This window comes from Ursus americanus, chromosome 7 (genome assembly GCF_024610735.1).
Source record: "Ursus americanus isolate L20-20 chromosome 7, mUrsAme1.1.p, whole genome shotgun sequence".
NCBI lineage: Eukaryota > Metazoa > Chordata > Mammalia > Carnivora > Ursidae > Ursus > Ursus americanus.
Genome location: NC_142133.1, coordinates 67243682 through 67262485, shown reverse-complemented (window position 1 = coordinate 67262485; position 18804 = coordinate 67243682). Strand labels below are relative to the sequence as shown.

At 38.0% G+C, this 18804-nt stretch overlaps 1 protein-coding gene across 7 annotated transcripts in view; it reads left to right on the top strand.

Moving 5' to 3' along the window:
* NCOA1 (nuclear receptor coactivator 1) overlaps positions 1–18804 on the top strand; it is a 239325-nt gene that overhangs the window by 200064 nt on the left and 20457 nt on the right. For all 7 annotated transcript variants that reach the window (XM_087863808.1, XM_087863810.1, XM_087863811.1 and 4 more), the window contains 5 exons: positions 773–890; positions 2141–2309; positions 3565–3879; positions 12958–13059; positions 15062–15464. In XM_087863808.1, the coding sequence (XP_087719934.1) occupies positions 773–890; positions 2141–2309; positions 3565–3879; positions 12958–13059; positions 15062–15464 (1107 nt within the window). The remainder of the gene's footprint in view (positions 1–772; positions 891–2140; positions 2310–3564; positions 3880–12957; positions 13060–15061; positions 15465–18804) is intronic.

The following is an 18804-nucleotide window of genomic DNA, read 5'->3' as shown; positions in this document are numbered from 1 at the left end:
AAAATGCATATACAATTTTCTTCCATTATAAAATATAACTAAACCTCTCTCTTCATTTGTCATCATCATAAACATCGGTTGTTACACTGTTATTATATAGCCCTGTTCTCAGTTAACAGCTGCAGGGCTTTGTCCATTTTCAGAATGATGCCAGACTGCCATGCTATTTAGTTTCTGTTCCTGCCTGTTATGGAACCTATTTTATCTTGTGTTTGCCACTCTTGTGTCAAGGTAGCACTGTCCCTACCTATAGCGGATTCTGATGTCCTAACAGACTGAGAAAGCAGTTAACCAAAATTGTTATAATTATCTTTAAAAGAAATCATTTCTGGGGGCACCTGGCTGGCTCAGTCAATGGAACATGCAACTCTTGATCTCGGGGTTGTGAGTTGGAGCCCCACATTGGGTATAGAGATTACTTAAAAATAAGATCTAAAACATCAAAATAAAAAAGAAAAATAAAAAAGAAAGAAAAGAAATAATTTCTGGCAAAGTTCTGAGTGATTCTCCTTATGGTAACATCAACTTATGTGCGAACTTTTTTTTACATCAGATTATCTTTGGTTCAGAGAACTTTTTCTTAGTTTCTCACTGGTAATTATGTGGCCACATTCTAGACGGTTTAAGTTTCTGAATAAGGGACCTTTGTATCCTTGAAATAATATTTTATAGGGGAAATATCATTCTTCTATACAACATATTGCTTCTGAAAAATACTGTTGTTTTATCTTCCTTTGTGATACTGACTTCTTACCTTTTCTTCTATAATCAGGGTTACCGGAGCTGGAATTGGAAGCAATTGATAACCAGTTTGGACAGCCAGGAACAGGTGATCAGATTCCATGGGCAAATAATACAGTGACTGCTGTAAATCAGAATAAGCCAGAAGAGTGAGTAATACATTTCCTATTTTATAAAATATCAGATACCAACTTCAACAACAAAGAACTGTTTTCCCAAACTGGATTCCAGCCTACCTTGGTATTTTGTGAGATAGTAGTAGAAGTGAATGTTTAACGAGAAAAGAGGGATAGAGGAAGATACCACGTTAAACAGATTTATTTACTGTGTGACTGCAAAGCTAGTATGTATTGTAATTACCAAAAGATTGATGTAGTATGCAGCAGTTGTTTTCTTTTTCATCTCTTGCTTTGCTTTGATTACTCTAAAATTTCTGAGACCTGTAGATGAATTGAGCTCAGTATATCAATTATTATAAAAGCTCTTGAGCTTTTAGTTGTATAATTATTTTGTCCAGTGTTTCTCTTTGGAGCAAGATGGTATAAGAAGGGAAAGTACTTTTTACATCTACTCAGTGTCCCATCTTGATTAGAATTTAATTTCTTAATTGACATAAGTAGCTCCATTCCAAAACATTAGAGTACATCTCATGCATAGCAACCAAAGGATGACTAGACAGTGTCGAGTGTGGCTTAGAGCTTTAACTATGAACTGTATTCCCACTTACCTTCCCCAAAGAAGATTCCTTATAATTACATTTGTATTATTATTATTATTTTCTATATATTTCTGAGTTTTATGCATCAGTTGGCATCAGTTGGGTTAGACTGTGTATTTCCTTCATGTAATCAATAGTGTTTTTTGTTGTTTAACACTGAGCATGTTTCATTTTCCTAGTTTGATTTCTTTTGTAAATGGTAATCATGTTATGTTATCAGTACGATTTGATCATCTTTGAAAGTTAAGTATAAATAGAATAAATCTTACTATAGGCTAGATGATTTTTTTCCTTAAGATTTTGATTGATTTTTATTTTTGACTTTCATCAAGAATTCTTTTCCCTTTCTTAACTCTGGTTAATTTTTCAAGCTATTTCTATAAGCTAAGAGAAAGAATATGGAAGCAAATTTCAGTGATTGACAAAACAGTGAGAATATATTCAAGCTACATACAGAACATTTGTAAATTTCGGTACATAAGTATAGAACATTTCATTGCGTGAGAATTGGTTGAAAAACCATCTCAACAGAATTTTCTAGAACAAGATTTGCATATATGTGTGTATTATGTATATATATATATATATATATACACACACATATATATGTATGTGTGTCATTGAGATTGAATACTTATTTGCTGTATCAGTCTTAAACTCTTTTATCTTTTGATTCTATAGCCAGTGTATTAGTTCACAATTAGATGAGCTTCTCTGTCCACCAACAACAGTAGAAGGAAGAAATGATGAGAAGGCTCTTCTTGAACAGCTAGTGTCCTTCCTCAGCGGCAAAGATGAAACTGAGCTAGCTGAACTAGATAGAGCTCTGGGAATTGACAAACTCGTCCAGGTATTTATTAAAATTGGCGTTATTTAAATGAACAATCCTGAGAAGCTAGAAAATTATTTTTAAGCAAGATTTTTCAATATTGTTCTCACTGTGTTTAAGTGGTTTTATAACTTACTCTTGTGAAAGTTATCAAGTGAGTTTTTTAAACAAAAAAAGTCATAATAATTAGAAATAGTTAGAATTAGAAAGTCTTAGTCTTTCACTATGAACCAGAATCTTAGAGGCTCCCCCTAGAATAGAATCCAGGTTTATATCATCATTCTTATTCTAGGACTTAATTTATCCTTCATTCATGCTAGCTATCAACCTGTATATTCCATGATACTCCAACTTTGAGGTATTTTTCACACTGTCAGGTTGAAAAATCAAATGACCGACATTTTTTTAAGTAGTAGAATATATCAGAATGCATAGCCCACGAAAAGGGGAAGTTATGTTTCATAAAACTTTCAGTTATGTACACATGTGTATAGGTGTGCACATGCCTGCGCGTGCGCACGCACGCACACACACACACACACACCAGGTCACAGTTTAAGTTAGATTTTTTACAATGAATAATAGTTATCAATATTAAAAGCTGTAGCTATGGCATTCTGTTAGGCCAACTATGAATTTTTTTCCGAATAAGAGGAAAGCATGAATTCTGTATTTGAGATAGAAAAATGCTTCACTTATCCCTCCTTTAATAGTCTGCTTCTCATGGCAAACTACCAAATGTAACATTTGTTGACTCTTCGGCTTTGCGATGTGGTTCTTTTTTTTTTTTTTTTTTTAAGATTTTATTTATTTATTCGACAGCGAGAGAGACAGCCAGCGAGAGAGGGAACACAAGCAGGGGGAGTGGGAGAGGAAGAAGCAGGCTCACAGCGGAGGAGCCTGATGTGGGGCTCAATCCCATAACGCTGGGATCACGCCCTGAGCCAAAGGCAGACGCCCAACCACTGTGCCACCCAGGCGCCCCTGCGATGTGGTTCTTTTCAAACCTTTTAGCTTCATTCCATTGATTTTAGCCTGTGTTTTAACTCTTTTCTGAGATTTTTAAATATTCAGTTAATTTGTTACTCCATTTCAGAAGTAACTTTCATAAGTGATTCCTTCAGGTAGCAAGGTCTTAGCTTCATGAATTCAGCATAATATTTTATAATAATACTTTCTAGAGATAACATGTTCTCAGATCCAAGATTATCTAAAGAAGCATGTCATTTATTGGCAGTAATTTATTTGTAAAATGTTCTGGCTTATTTTCCAACAGGGAGGTGGATTAGATGTCTTATCAGAGAGATTTCCACCACAACAAGCAACACCACCTTTGATGATGGAAGAAAGACCCAACCTTTATTCCCAGCCTTATTCTTCTCCTTCACCTACTGCCAATCTTTCTAGCCCTTTCCAAGGCATGGTCAGGCAAAAACCTTCACTGGGGACTCTGCCTGTCCAAGTGACACCTCCCCGAGGCGCTTTTTCGCCTGGCATGGGCATGCAGCCCCGGCAGACTCTGAACAGACCTCCAGCCGCGCCCAACCAGCTGCGGCTTCAGCTTCAGCAGCGCTTGCAGGGGCAACAGCAGGTGAGTCGTCCTGGTTAGCAGGTGGCGCTGGTAAAGGCCCGTGCTGACTCGCGCCATACTAACACAGCCCGGTGGCTAGAATAAAGGGTCAGTTGGAAGTGTTCCCACAACCTTTATGAAAAATTCAAAAAACCATCCTTGGTTTGCTAGGATAAGATACAGGAGACTTTCATTCAGTTAAAGACAGCTGGCTCGTAACAAAGTACTCTGAGACTCACAACTTAAAAGCAATTTAATTTTGGTTTTTGAGATTAAAAATACTTAGGATGAACATCATATTAGTATTAAATTAATAAGGAGAAATATGTAGCTTAACTTATAAAGTAGAGCATCAAGAGATACTATTATTTTTTATTTTATTTATTTGAGAGAGAAAGAGATAGCGAGAAAGAGCGTGAGCAGGGAGGAGAGGGAGAAGCAGGCCCCCCACTGAGCAGGGAGCCTGACATGGTGCTCAATCCCAGGACCCCAGGATCATGACCCGAGCCAAAGGTAGACACTTAACTGACTGAGCTACCCAGGTGCTCCAAGAGATACTGTTAATGATTGCTGGAACAGAAAATGAAATTTATGTTGTTTGAAGTTGGAGCGATTGGAGCTTAGTGGTGTTATTGTATTAGGAGAATGGAGGAAAGGATAGTTTGGGGATCCTGGGGAGTTGGGTGAGTTAAATCTTCCCTCTTATGACATGTAATGAGTGGGTATAATGGCATAAATATTTAAGATTGTATAAGCAGCAAATACAGAGATAAGCATCAAGAACCAAAAAAACAAATGGTTAAAAGTATTGTCTCTGGGGAGCGCCCGGGTGGCTCAGTCAGTTAAGCATCTGACTCTTAATCTCAACCCAGGTCTTGATCTCAGGCTCATGAGTTCAAACCCCGTGTTGGGCTCCACACTGGGCATGGAGCCTACTTAAAAAAAAAAAAAAGTATTGTCTCTGGCAGGCAGGACCAGGGCTATAGATTGTTGTTTCTTCTTATTAATCTTTTTGTATTTTTTTAAACCATCTGTGTATATTGCTTTGGATTTTCTTTATTTAAAGCAATTTCCTAGAGTGTTACAAATTCAGAAAAGAAGGAACTAAATTATATTAGAAAGGCAATATTATATAATGTTATAAGAGCTCTAGTTTCGAGTCCTAGTTCTGACCTTAATTAGGTAGTTTGACAGTCAAACTATTTACCCTTGTAAAGCCTCTGATTTCTGATTATATCCATAAAAGAAATGTAATAAATAGTTCCTCTGTCTCATAGGTGGTATGTGGACTGAGTGAGATGGTACATATAAAGATCTTAGCACAGTGCCAGGTGTGCAGTAACACAATAAATACTACCTATTATTATGAAATTATATTCAATAAATAATGTAAAATGAGTTTCCATTCCACTTAAAAAGAAGGTGATGAAAGGGAGAGAGAAAAGAAGAGATGAGACAGAAAAAAATTATTAATGGTAGAATAGCAAAGAAAGGAATAATTTCTAAAATGTTGGGGTGGAATAAAGAACTCAGAAAGGGGGGCACCTGGGTGGCTCAGTCATTAAGCGTCTGCCTTCGGCTCAGGGCGTGATCCCGGCGTTCCGGGATCGAGCCCCGCATCGGGCTCCTCCGCTAGGAGCCTGCCTCTTCCTCTCCCACTCCTCCTGCTTGTGTTCCCTCTCTCGCTGGCTGTCTCTCTCTCCTTCAATGAATAAAATCTTAAAAAAAAAAAAAAAAGAACTCAGAAAGGAATTAGGGGAAGAGAGGAAAGGAAAGAGAAACAAAGAAAAGAAATAGTAATATGTTCTGAGTATTAGTTGAAGGTAAACTACTTCTTGTTATAACTTGTCATTCATTATTCAATAGAGAGCACAAGAATAAGAAATGTTTATAGTTCACAAAATTAGTGTTCACAAAACATATTTAGGGAGATATACTAGGTACCATGAGGAATACAAAGAGTAAAAAATACAGGCAACTTTTAGAACTTACAGTCAGCTTGGGGCATTCCAAACATACACACCTGGAAAGCGAAATAACAGTGCAAGTAGTAAGTAATTAAGGGCTATCCCGAAAAGTAGAGGAAAACCTAGGTGTGCTGATTTTCTCATTTTACAGGATAGAGTCAGTAAATACTGACTAAAGTTAAAGGCTTATCGAGCAATGCTAGATCAACAGTCTAGGTCAGGTTTGTGAATGTGTGAAATAATCACTCACACATAGTTTAGAAAAAACATTGCTTTTTTTTTTTTTAAGATTTTTTTAATTTATTTGACAGAGAGAGACAGCCAGCGAGAGAGGGAACACAGCAGGGGAGTGGGAGAGGAAGAAGCAGGCTCCCAGTGGAGGAGCACGATGCGGGGCTCTGTCCCGGGACTCCGGGATCACGCCCTGAGCCAAAGACAGACTCTTAATGACTGATCCACCCAGGCGCCCCAAAAAACATTGCTTTTATTTTGATTTGCTCCTGAAGCAGCTGATAAGCAGAGTAGCAATGCAAAGGGTACACATGTAATAAGGATGCAGACAGGTGTATGTGGCTCCCTGTAGCCTGTAAATATGGAAGCATGTCCAAAGTTTGGTGACCTTGGTAGCCCAACAGAGTGAAATATCCATCAAGTTAGAGAAATACAAAATTTGGTGCACACTAACACAAAATTTTAAGCCCCCAGATATGTCAGTACACAAAACAGTTTACACTGCACGTAAGCCAGTACTCTTTTACCTAACGAGCCTCAGCAGCCAGACCTGCTGTTGGGCTTCTGGACCATAAATTCTTCTAACAGCGGGCTCTCAGTCCGCAGTGGCTCTTACTCTGCAAATGCTTGGAGTCTTCTGTGTCTGTCCACTTAAGGGCCCTCTGTGAAAAGGTCTGGCCAAGGCTTATGTCTGTCAGTATTTCAGTTAAGATGCTTTCAGCAACAAGAGAAGAAAAAAAAGACCCATTCAAAGTAGTAAAACCATTTTAAAAAAGCATTTTGACTCAGATAATGAGATAATACAAAAGAGAGAGGTCAAGGTGTGGTTACCTCAGAGGCTCCAGAATGTTATCAGGGACTTAGGTTCTTTCTGTCTTTTTACTCTATAATCATTGGCAGCTAGAAAAATGGCTCCCAGGGTTACAAATATTACATGTAAACAAAACTAACAGGAAAAAGATGACTCTTTCCTACCCATCTTTTTTCAAAAGCCAAGAAATCTTTTCCAGGTTCTTCTCCTTCTCTACTCCCTACCACTCCAAAAAAAAAAAGGACCAAAAAAAATTTTTTTTTAAATTTCACACATCTGACTAACCAGAACAGAGTCCTATGTACACCCTTACCCAACTGCGGGCAAGGATTGGCTTAGGGTATGTAGGTTGCCCCTTGAGACGTGTGATTTGGGATAATCAGCTGAACAAAAACCCTATGCTGTCATTGAGGAAAAAGGGAAGGGTAAATGGCTGTGGGCTGGCAATAAAGTACCTGATAAAAATCAAGAAATTGAGGTTTAAATATATAAAGTTATACAGGTAAGTTCATAGTTGGATCAAATTGGTGAGCTGAGGTAGAACATCTGCCCTTTCTACGGGTTGTATATTTTAAGTGAATAAGTTTATATTAGTGCAGGAAAAAAAAAGAATATCATTGGCACACTAAAAATTAAGTGATTTTGAAATACAGAAAGCAAACATGACAAAGAAACAAAATAATCTTATGCAAACAATGCAACTGCTTATATAGAAAATCCAAGAGAATCTGTAAGGAACTTAGAATCAGTAGAGGAGTTCAGCAGTGTTTCTAGGGGGGAAAAACAAAATTTAATAGCAATCCTTTTCAAGCAACAACCAATTAGAAAATATAATTTCAAAATATGTTCATAATTTGTAAGACTTAGAAAATTATAAATTGTAATTGAAAGTCAAAAAAAGATCCAAGTAAAGATATTAGTGAATGGAAAGACTATCATAAAGATGGCAGTTGTTCTGAAATTAATTAAATTCAGTAGAATTCCAATCAAAATCTCAACATGAAATCTAACAAATAAATGCTAACTTTTAGAAGCATGGATACCATCTTAAAGAATCGTGAAGATGAGCTTGCCCTGTCAGATACCAAGATTTAAAATCAAGCTTCAGAAATTAAAACAATGTGGAACTGGCATAGGCATAGGTAGTTCTACCAGTTGGAACATAATAGAGAACCCGGAGACACACCCAGATGTATAGAAAGATTTAATCACGGACAGAGGTGGCAATCAGTGGAGAAAGGATGGCCTGTATAATAAATGCTAGTACATTGGACTGTCCTTGAGAGGAAAAAATGAAATTAGATTCCTTATCTCATACCATACACAAAAATAAATTCTAGATATTTTAATGATCTAAATGTGACTATGAGAAGATTTATGTGGCCCTTAAAAGGCATAAGGGAAAAGGTTGATGTTTGCATTAAAATTTAAAACTTATAAAAGACAACATAAACAAGGTTAAAAGACAAGCCATAGACTCAGGGAAAATATTTGCAACCCTGTATAACTGACAAAAGATTAGTATCCAGAATACATCAGATTCATAGCATGGTGTTCATAATATACTTACCTTGCTAGATTGATATCATCTGTGTCTTGTTGGTCATATCCTCTCATTCCTCCTTCCCTCTTGCCAAACACAGGAGATATAAAGCATCTCATAGGCCGGAATTTAGGACAGTGCCTGATGATTTGAAAAAAGAAAGGTACAACTCAGATCTACATCATAGTTTCTTTTTAATGGATTTTAAGATCAGTTTAAAAGCACATTTCTTGACCATAAGTATATCTTATTGACTGGAATGTGGTACACAAGGAGTAAAAAGATTCTAAGATTTTAAATTTATTTATACAGTTATGAATAATCCCCAGTTGGGGGGGGGGGAAACACTCTAGGAAACTAGTAGAGATTCATTGGTTGAAACTTTTAAAGAACAGCAAAAATGAAGGAGGGAGCTGGTGATTAAGAAGAAATACAAAGTTGTAATGAAGCCCTTAGGTGTAATGTCTGCTCACGTGTCAAATAAGAAATAAATACATGATACAAATAAAGAATTCCTAAAGTTCTATTTTGAGAAAAGGACAACAGCAAAAATGGGTAGTACTGCTGCTTGTAGAAAGTTATGTAAGATTGGCTCATAAAAGGTGTAATTATTCTGTTCTAGTTTTGTATTCTTCTTCAGCCAGGGTCTTCATACTCTCAAGAAAATACTATGAAAAGGGAGTAACATTTGAGACACATAAAGAAATGTGATATATTAGCCATCTTAAAACAAGTCGAGTTCACATGTGTTATGTGTTAGAGTAACGGAGAAATGTATGGACCTGGTATATATATATATATATATATATATATTAGAGAAAATAGAAGTGACCCGAAAGTAGAACTAAGATCAAAGGGCGGAAAATGCAGTGAAGCTAATTTCATCTCTAGAATTCTGGCAATGAAAACTGCCTGATAGAAGAATAGCTTCTTTAAAAGAAACCCCTTGTTGGGGCTCCTGGGTGGCTCGGTTGGTTTTGGCTCAGGTCATGGGATCAGGCCCCACGTGGGGCTCTGCACTCAGCATGAAGTCTGCTTCAGATTCTCTCACCCTCTCCCTCTGCGCACATGGGCTCGCTCTCTCTAATAAATAAATAAAATCTTAAAAAATAAATAAAAGAATTCCTTGTCAAGAATTTACATGGTGGCTAAATCAGGGTTTTCAGTCTTCGCACTATTGACATTTTGGGACAAATAATTTTAGTTATAGGGGGCTTTCCTGTTCATTTAAGAATGTTTAACGGCATCCCTGACCTACACCCATTAGATGCCAGTAGCAACCTTTCCCCAAGCTGTACAGCCAAAAGTGTCTTCAGACATTGTTAAATTTCTCTTGTGGGGCAGAATCATCCCTGGTTGAGAACCTCTAGGCTAGATAATCATCTTAGGTTTCCTATGGAAGGACTTCTTGATAAGGCATTGAAAAAAAAATCCATTCAGACAGAATGTCAGGCAGCCTGACCTCTGAGGGTGTGTGTGTGTGTGCTTTATATGTGTAGGCTGGATTTGTACTGTTCCATTGGCCAGAAGCCCCACATTTCTTTTTATAATACAAACCTCTTGACCTGGCCTTCATAGACTTTTGAATTTATGTCCCCAGCTCTGAGGACTCCAGACCTCTCTCCTCCCACCGACCAAAAGTCAAGATTTCCAAGGCATTAAAGGATATGGTGATCCTTTTGGGAAGACTTCCTAAGAAGAATAGAACTTGGCCTGCTTGCTAGATAATGAGTAGCATTTTAGTAATCAGAGAGAAGAGGCAGGTCAGAGTGAGACAGCTGTATACAGCATTAGTCAGGTTGTACACAGAGAGAGGGGAGGAGGAAATGGAAAGAATTATTTCAAGGGCAGAAATAGATAAATTTTTCTTTAACAAAGTAATTTAGAATAATTTCTTCTACTTCTAAAAATAACCTATTTATTTTCTCAGGTTGCGATTTATTTCCTAAAGTTATTTTCTCATTTTTACTACTTCTCAAGCATCTTTCCTCCATCCCCACCCAGTTCATTCTCACATTATCTCACAATTCAAAGAATATATAAAGCTGTAAGTTTGGAAACCCAACTCCCACTCCCCTGGCAATGTTACTTCTCCTCATCGCTAAGATTAATGTATTTTCCCCTATCCTCATTGCCTTGTCTTCTGTTTCTAGACTTGCTGTACTTTCTGTTTTAAGTTAACTCTACCATCCTTCTTGCCACCTGGCATTCTCATCTTTCAAGGTCCCATTGAGCACACTCATGCTCTTGGTCCCTGCCTTCCTGCTCTAGGCTAAGTGCCTCGTAGATATCTCTGGATATGCAAGTATAGATAGCACTTGTAGGTGGTGCCCTTTTGTGTTGGCTTCTGCCACTCAATAGAGAAGTCCGGAGGACAGAGATATGCTCACCTCTGTAGCCTTCAACTCTGTGTATTATCTTGCATACACTTAATTTTTTTATAAATCTTTGTAAAATTAATGGTTTATTTAAACTTATGTCTGTGGTCTATAGAATCTAAGAATTACGTAGATCTTTGTACTTGAGTCCTTTGGACTTTTATCTTTTTTTTTGAAGATTTTATTTATTTGAGAGAGAGAGCGTGAGCATGAGCAGGGGGAGGGGCAGAGAGAGAGAGGAAGAAGCAGGCTCTCCGCTGGGCAGGGAGCCTCAACAGGGGGCTCGATCCCAGGACCCTGGGATCAGGACCTGAGCTGAAGGCAGACCCTTAACCAGCTGAGCCACCCAGCTGCTTCAAGAGTCCCTTTGACTTTTAAAACCATAATTTTTATATCTTTATTTTTTAAGCAATTCTGAATGTTTTATCCTATTCCACAAATACCTGAAAGTTTTAGTTTTTTACATTTATATTAAAATGAGCTTTTCCCCAAAAAAACAGTTTGTTTTCTGATCTAATTTCTGATCTAAAATTAATGAAACCAGAATTAAGAATTGAGCTGTTGGGGGGCGCCTGGGTGGCACAGCGGTTGAGCGTCTGCCTTCGGTTCAGGGCGTGATCCCGGCGTTATGGGATCGAGCCCCACATCAGGCTCCTCCGCTGGGAGCCTGCTTCTTCCTCTCCCACTCCCCCTGCTTGTGTTCCCTCTCTCGCTGGCTGTCTCTCTCTGTCAAATAAATAAATAAAATCTTTAAAAAAAAAAAAAAAAAGAATTGAGCTGTTGGGAGATGGGAAATTTAATCACTGTTATAGCAGTTTGGATTCTCTTATAAAACTTTCATGGTCTTTCTAGTTTGCATCTCATATATTAAAATATTTTAATGTATTAAAATATAAAATATATTAAAATATATGGATGTGTTAATATATTTGTCATTTATGTTATAAAGTACCATATAAACACAATAGTACTGATATTGTTATTATTTCTCGAACAGTTTATTCACATCAAATGACTGAGCAAGAAATTCTTTACGTTATAGATTGTTTACCAGGAAATATCACTTCCCAGGATGCTTGTTTTCCTAATGAGGTTAAGGCATGCCTATGACCTGGAATCCTAAGCCTGATATAGACAGCATCTTCCAAACTAGTGTTCCATACAAAATTATTCTAGGAGATAAATGTTAATGGCTATATGTCAGGGAAAAAAAGGTTTGTGAAAACAAATTGCATGGTATATCCCCTTCTTGAAGATCCACAGTGTGCTTTGGCCAATTAAAGGCTCATAGAATTACTGCAGTAAAGAAATCTGTTTCACCTTGTGTAACCCATCATTTCCAATACTTAATACAGCACAGCATGCTATTTTCCTGGCACATCTATTAATATCCTGCAGAACAGTGTTCTTTAGAACACCAATTTGGGAAATGCTGGTCTAAAGTAATTACTTCTTCTAGTTAAATAAATAGTCTATTTTCTCAAACCATTTGTTTCTTACATAATTCTCCCCAGCAAATGAAATCACGTTGGATTTCCCCAAATATGTACCCATCCGACAGCCTCTAAGTGAGAAATACCTCAACTTTTCCATTAATCTTTCAGACCTTTGTAGAATGTGCCCTATTATATACCTAATTTTATACTCACAGTAGTTTAAGATGTAGGGCTGATGGTTCTTTTCTTTCCATTATTGTACGTATCTGAAATAACTAAACATTAGCATGATTTTAAAAGTATGCTATATGGGGGTGCCTGGGTGGCTCAGTCGATTAAGCATCCAACTCTTGATCACAGCTCAGGTCTTAATCTCAGGGTCGTGGGTTGAAGCCCCACAGCTCATGATGGGTGTGGAGCCTACTTAAAAAAATAAAAAACGAAAGTACGATATATGTATGTATATGTGTATATACCTGTGTGCATATATATATGCACATGAGTATGGATTCTGCTTTTAAATGCTCTGCCCTATTTGATGTTCTGTAGGCAGGAAATATTTGATAAATGTTAGGAATTGCCAGCCGTTTGACAGATAAACATGGGAAAAAATCTTACTAAACCTGTAATACTAAAACTTGTTAGTAACCAATAAAAAGTTTGTGTCACTCTATAAGGGCCAAAGTATATGTTTGTATATAGAAATATATCTCATCGTTCCATTTTTCTCTAGTTGATCCACCAAAATCGGCAAGCCATCTTGAACCAGTTTGCAGCAAACGCTCCCGTTGGCATCAATATGAGATCAGGCATGCAGCAGCAAATTACACCTCAGGTAATGTGAGAAACCAGACATTGTTAGTACCTCTCTAACCCAAGCTGTGTTTCTTTAAGTGTTGACTTGAGTGTCCGAAATGGCCTGTGAATTGATCTTTTAAGGTGGTAGTGCAGGTTTCTTCTAGAACGAATTTATAATCAACTTGTGATACCCCTTACTGATATTTGATCTAAAGCCAAGAGTCCTTTGTTTGGTTTTATAGGTGTTGTCATTGCTATTAGATACCAGATGAATCCGTAGACCACTCTATTGCTATCCTGAATAGGACCAGTAATAAGACACCTAGATAAGAAACTGTGTGAATGGTACCTGAAACCTGATCAAAGCCCAGTCACATTGCTGAGTTATCTTAACTAACTTGTGTTCTCTGCTCAGTCTGAGCATCAGCATTTTCTGTTTTTTATTTATCTTTAACAATCCTTGTACATGAACCCAGGGCCATTGGAACTTTAAACATAAGAACTGGGTAGCCTTCCAAGTCTTGTCTAGTACTCACTCCCTACTTAACTTCCACACATACTTTAGTATTTTTGCTTCAACCACTTTTTTATGTTTTCTTAACCAAGATGACACAAAATTTTGAGAGATGAGGAATTTTAGACGGGACTCACACAAAACTTTTCTTTAAACTCCATAAAGTGTACCTAGATGGATTTGGGGCAAATACAGGAAGCCAACCGTAACCAAAAGGATAAATATTGACAGAAACTACCTTTAATGTGGTGCCTGGGTGGCTCAGTCAGTTACGCATCCAGCTCTTGGTTTCAGCTCAGGTCATGATCTCAGGGTCTTGGGATCGAGCCACCTGTCGGCTCCATAGTCAGCACGCAGAGTCTGCCTGGGGTTCTCTCTCCCTCTGTCTTGCTCCCACCACCACCCCCCCCGCTTGCTCTCTCTCTAAAGAAAAGAGAAAAGAAAAGAACGAAACTACTGTTAAGCAGCAGATACTGGCATCTTCATGGATCCATACTTGGGTTTCCCTGTCTTAAAAATCTCAGTGATTAGCTCATGCAAGGGTAATTAGGTTATAAGGAAACAAGACCCCACTTTTGGAATTCACGTTAGAAAGTCATATGTCACAGTTTCTTCTAGATTGGACTATATCTAGTTGGCAAGTTTAATTTTAGAGGACCTATATGCTTCGATCAGATCCTCAATCTGAATTGAAATTTTCTGAGGAAGGCTTAATGACATGCCATGTTGCTTTACAAGTTAGACCAAAAAGTGATTTTAACCTAATTTTACTGTTGCTTTTGTCATTCCTAGTATTATAGCTATTAAAACACATACTCTAATGCCTGGAGTAGTCTTTACTGCAACAATGTTATGAAATACCTGGTTCTGGGGCCCTTGGGTAGCTCAGTTGGTTAAGCCTCTGACTCAGGTCATGATCTCAGGGTTGTGGGATCGAACCCCGTATCTGGCCCTGCGCTTAGCAGGGAGTCTCCTTCTCTCCCTCTTACTCCCTCTCTCCCTTCCCTTGCTCATGGTTTCTCTCTAAAATAAATAAATCTTTTTTTAAAAAAAAATAGCTGGTTCCATTTATTTCTGTTTATTATTTTATTTCTAATTATTTTCTTTTTAAGTAACAATTTGGCATTGGATCCTGGATTTCTGATTCTTCCTTGTTAAATGGTTATTGTAGGTTTTTCCAATTGTAAAGATAATGCATGTTCATTATAAATAATTTGGAAAATATAGGAAAGTATAATGAAGAAAATTAAAATCAGTTATAATCACATTTTATTCATTTAAGTAAAGTGTGAAATAAATGATCTCAGTGAGAAAAGAGGGGAACTAAGAAACACAGTAAATTTGGGGGAAATGAAAAAGAAAAAAAAGTCTCCTGACAACCTAACGTCAGATAAGTTCGAAGTCATAGTGATAATGGCTACATATTTTGTTGCCCCAAGCTACTAGGCTTTATCCTGTAAGCTTTCCAAAGTAGGTGGTGATGATAACAATATTAATAAGTGAGGATTTGTTTTCTCCTTTGCAGCCACCCTTGAACGCCCAAATGTTGGCACAGCGTCAGCGGGAGTTGTACAGCCAACAGCACCGACAGAGGCAGCTAATACAGCAGCAAAGAGCCATGCTCATGAGGCAACAAAGCTTTGGGAACAACCTCCCTCCCTCATCTGGACTGCCAGTTCAAATGGGGAACCCCCGTCTTCCTCAGGGTGCTCCGCAGCAATTTCCCTACCCACCAAACTATGGTACAAATCCAGGAACCCCACCTGCTTCAACCAGCCCGTTTTCACAACTGGCAGCAAATCCTGAGTCAACCTTGGCCAACCGCAACAGCATGGTAAACAGAGGCATGACAGGAAACATGGGAGGACAGTTTGGCGCTGGAATCAATCCTCAGATGCAGCAGAATGTCTTCCAGTATCCAGGATCAGGTATGAGGATTACACCTCTACGCTACTTCATAAGTAAACGTACAGGCTCCGGTGTTTCAGTGCAGCAACGGTGGGGCAGTGTGCCGAGGAGGAAAGACGCTGACATGGGAGTCAGGAGATCCAGGCTCCAGACTCATCTCTTGCCTCTAGTGGTTAAATGGAGGCTTATCACTCACTGATAGCTAAGATGATTAATCAGAGGATCCAGAAGGACCTGTCTGATTCTGTAATTTTTAGCATTTTGTCTGCAGGTAACATTCTCTTACTTTCTTACTTTCTGTCATGGATCCCTGTAAGAATCTTATGAAAGTCCACTTCAGACAATGGGTTGAAGTACATTAACTCAAAATGTGCATATAGTGTTTTCATTATGTTGGAGACTTTGTTTTTGATAGTTTATATAGGGATAGCCCATCTTTACAAAGCATCTCAGACTTCTCATTGGTGTCAGCATTCTTAGCTGCTGAAGTTTGAAAATTCTTCCCTGGGTTTTCCTTTTTAATCTTTTGTTTGCATTGTCTCTCTTCCATTCTCTTTGTCCTAGGTGATGATGTCCTTTTAAATTTTACTTCTATCACTTTCAGATTCTAATGGGTAGTGGCAATAAAACACATTTGATTAATCCATGATGTTTAATCAAACTTCAATGCAAAATTAATGGCATATTCCTAGGGAAAAAATTGAAATAAATCCCTTCATTGTATAAATGAAAGAAAAAGTAAATTATAAGTCTGCCTAAAAATGAATTTCCATGAGAAGACTGCTATTTGACTTGAATAAAATGTTGAGGTTACATAGAGATTTTTTTTACATAGCAATACGCTTATCAACTTTGACAGCCAAATCAATTTAGACTTTCATTCTGGGGGCAACAAGTGCTAAAATCCTTTGACTATTAAATTATCTAGGAGACTTGTGTCAGACAGCAGCAGAATTCTCTAAGACCTTTTACTCAAAATTATGTCACATCAGTTCCTTTGTCCTCAAGACAATGAAGTCATCTTTGGCTGGTTTATATCGCTGACACTATCTGTATGGGCAAGAAAAGGATTATAAATCTATATTTTAATTATAATATTTTCTGAACCTTTTGAAGGCCACTTTCATGTGTCTTACGACTTCTGTATGCAGAGAACTTGACAAGGCTTTTTCACTTTATTCTAGCCTGCAGAAGTACTTCTTCCAACATTAGAAGACCTGTTTAGTGACCTGGTTCTCCATTCCTCTTCCAAAATGGCAACTTAGCCCAGACAGCAAATAGAATCTTAATAGCATTCAGAATATTGATGATAGAGCCTTAAATCAAAAGATTTGTCTCATTCATCGGCAAAAAGAAATAGCTTATGAGTAAGCCAAACATTAGTAAATTCCCCAAGGATTCTCTTCTCTTAAATAAATAAATAAAAATAGTACTTCTGTCCATTTTCATTCATGCTCTTCAACACCTCTTCTCTGAAAAGCCAAGAAAGAATTTCCTATCCTGCTCCCATTTCTTGACACAGCCACCTAGAAAGGCAGCGCTTCAGAACCCCATTTCCAATGAAGTTAACAAGATTTCTTTCGGAGTTAGGGGTCTAGTCTTTGATCTGTTGCCGTGTCCATGTACGCACAGTGACTGAGATCATGAGTGGGTGGAGATTACTTCTCTAGGCGACATAACTAGATGTGTTGCTACCCATCGTAAGTGCTCTATCTGGTACCTGGATTTTTCTCCTAGCCCAACTTCAGATTGACAGAAAATGCTTTTCACAAAATAAGAATTCATCATTGATGAAGTCAGCATTCCTACTACAAACAAAACCCAGAAGCTGGGTGCAGTAAAGAGAGTGGTTGTTTCATCCAGTTGCAAACTGAAATGAAATGACAGAGCTTGCAGTTCTTCCATGAACTACTTCAAAATAATAAGGGGGAAGTTGTCAGGTTTTCTGGAGAGCGGAAGAACATTTAAAGAGGCAGTGTTTTTATTTTTATTTTATTTTATTTTTCAAGATTTTATTTATTTATTTGACAGACACAGAGACAGCCAGCGAGAGAGGGAACACAAGCAGGGGGAGTGGGAGAGGAAGAAGCAGGCTCATAGCGGAGGAGCCTGATGTGGGGCTCGATCCCACAACGCCGGGATCACGCCCTGAGCCGAAGGCAGACGCCTAACCGCTGTGACACCCAGGCGTCCCAGAGGCAGTGTTTTTAAATTTTTTCCATTGCTCTAAGTTATAAACTCATTTCAACATTATCAACAACCAGGTAGAAAGCTTCAAGACCAGGTTTTGTGTGAGTACAAATTCAAGTTCTGGAAAAGTTTCAACCTTTGCAAATGAGGACATCTTTCGGAGATGGGGAGGGGGGCAGCCACCACGTGTTTTTGTAAATAAAGTTTAATTGTAACACAGTCATCCTCATTAGTTTATATATGTCATCTGTGGCTGGCTTCATATGCAGAGTTGAATTGTGCTAGAAACCTTATGGCCTGCAAAACCAAAAATATTTCCTATCTGGTCCTTTGTAGAAAAAGCTTGTTGTGTTAATTGATGTTAGTAAAACCAAAGGTTGAATTCATTTTAACTTAGCTTTAGTCCTTTGCTTTGGCATCTTTTAGCTTAGTAGAAGCCCAAAATAAGTGAAAGTAGTAGTAATGGCAGAGTATGCCTTCTTTTATTTCTGAAAACCAAAAATTTTTCTAGACTATCAGGCCATAATGATGAGTGCACAAGAACAGAATTACACATTTAAAATTTATTTTAGGGGCCCCTGGGTGGCTCAGTCAGTTAAGCATCTACTTTTGGCTCTGGTCGTGATTTCAGGGTCCTGGGATTAGGCCCCGCATTGGGCTCCCAGCTCAGTGGGGGGTCTGCTTCTCCCTCTGCCTCTTCCCCCCACTACCCCCGCTCATGCTCATGCTCTCTCTCAAATAATCTTTAAAAAATCTTTAAAAACAAAACAAAAAAACCAAAACTGTATTTTTAAAATAAATAAATAAAATTTATTTTATACTAAGGTGATATTTAAAGGAAATATGATGGAAATTTTCAAAATTTTGTACCGACTTCATGAATTCCTTGAAGCCAATCCATAGCTCCCTCTTCTGTGAACTACAGTAAACATACTACTCCACCCATTCCTCCTAAGTGATCTCATCTACTCCTGTGGCTTCAGTGACCTCTTCATGCTAGATCTCCCAGCTCTTGTGTACAGCTGCCTGATGGCAGACATACTTGAATTTTCTCTCCACTGGCACCCCAAACTCAACTTGTCCAAAGTTAGACTTCTCAATTCCACTTTCCCTTCTCTCCGTATCTCAGTGTTCCAGCTGTAACAAACTGTTCAAGATCTAAGAGAGAGT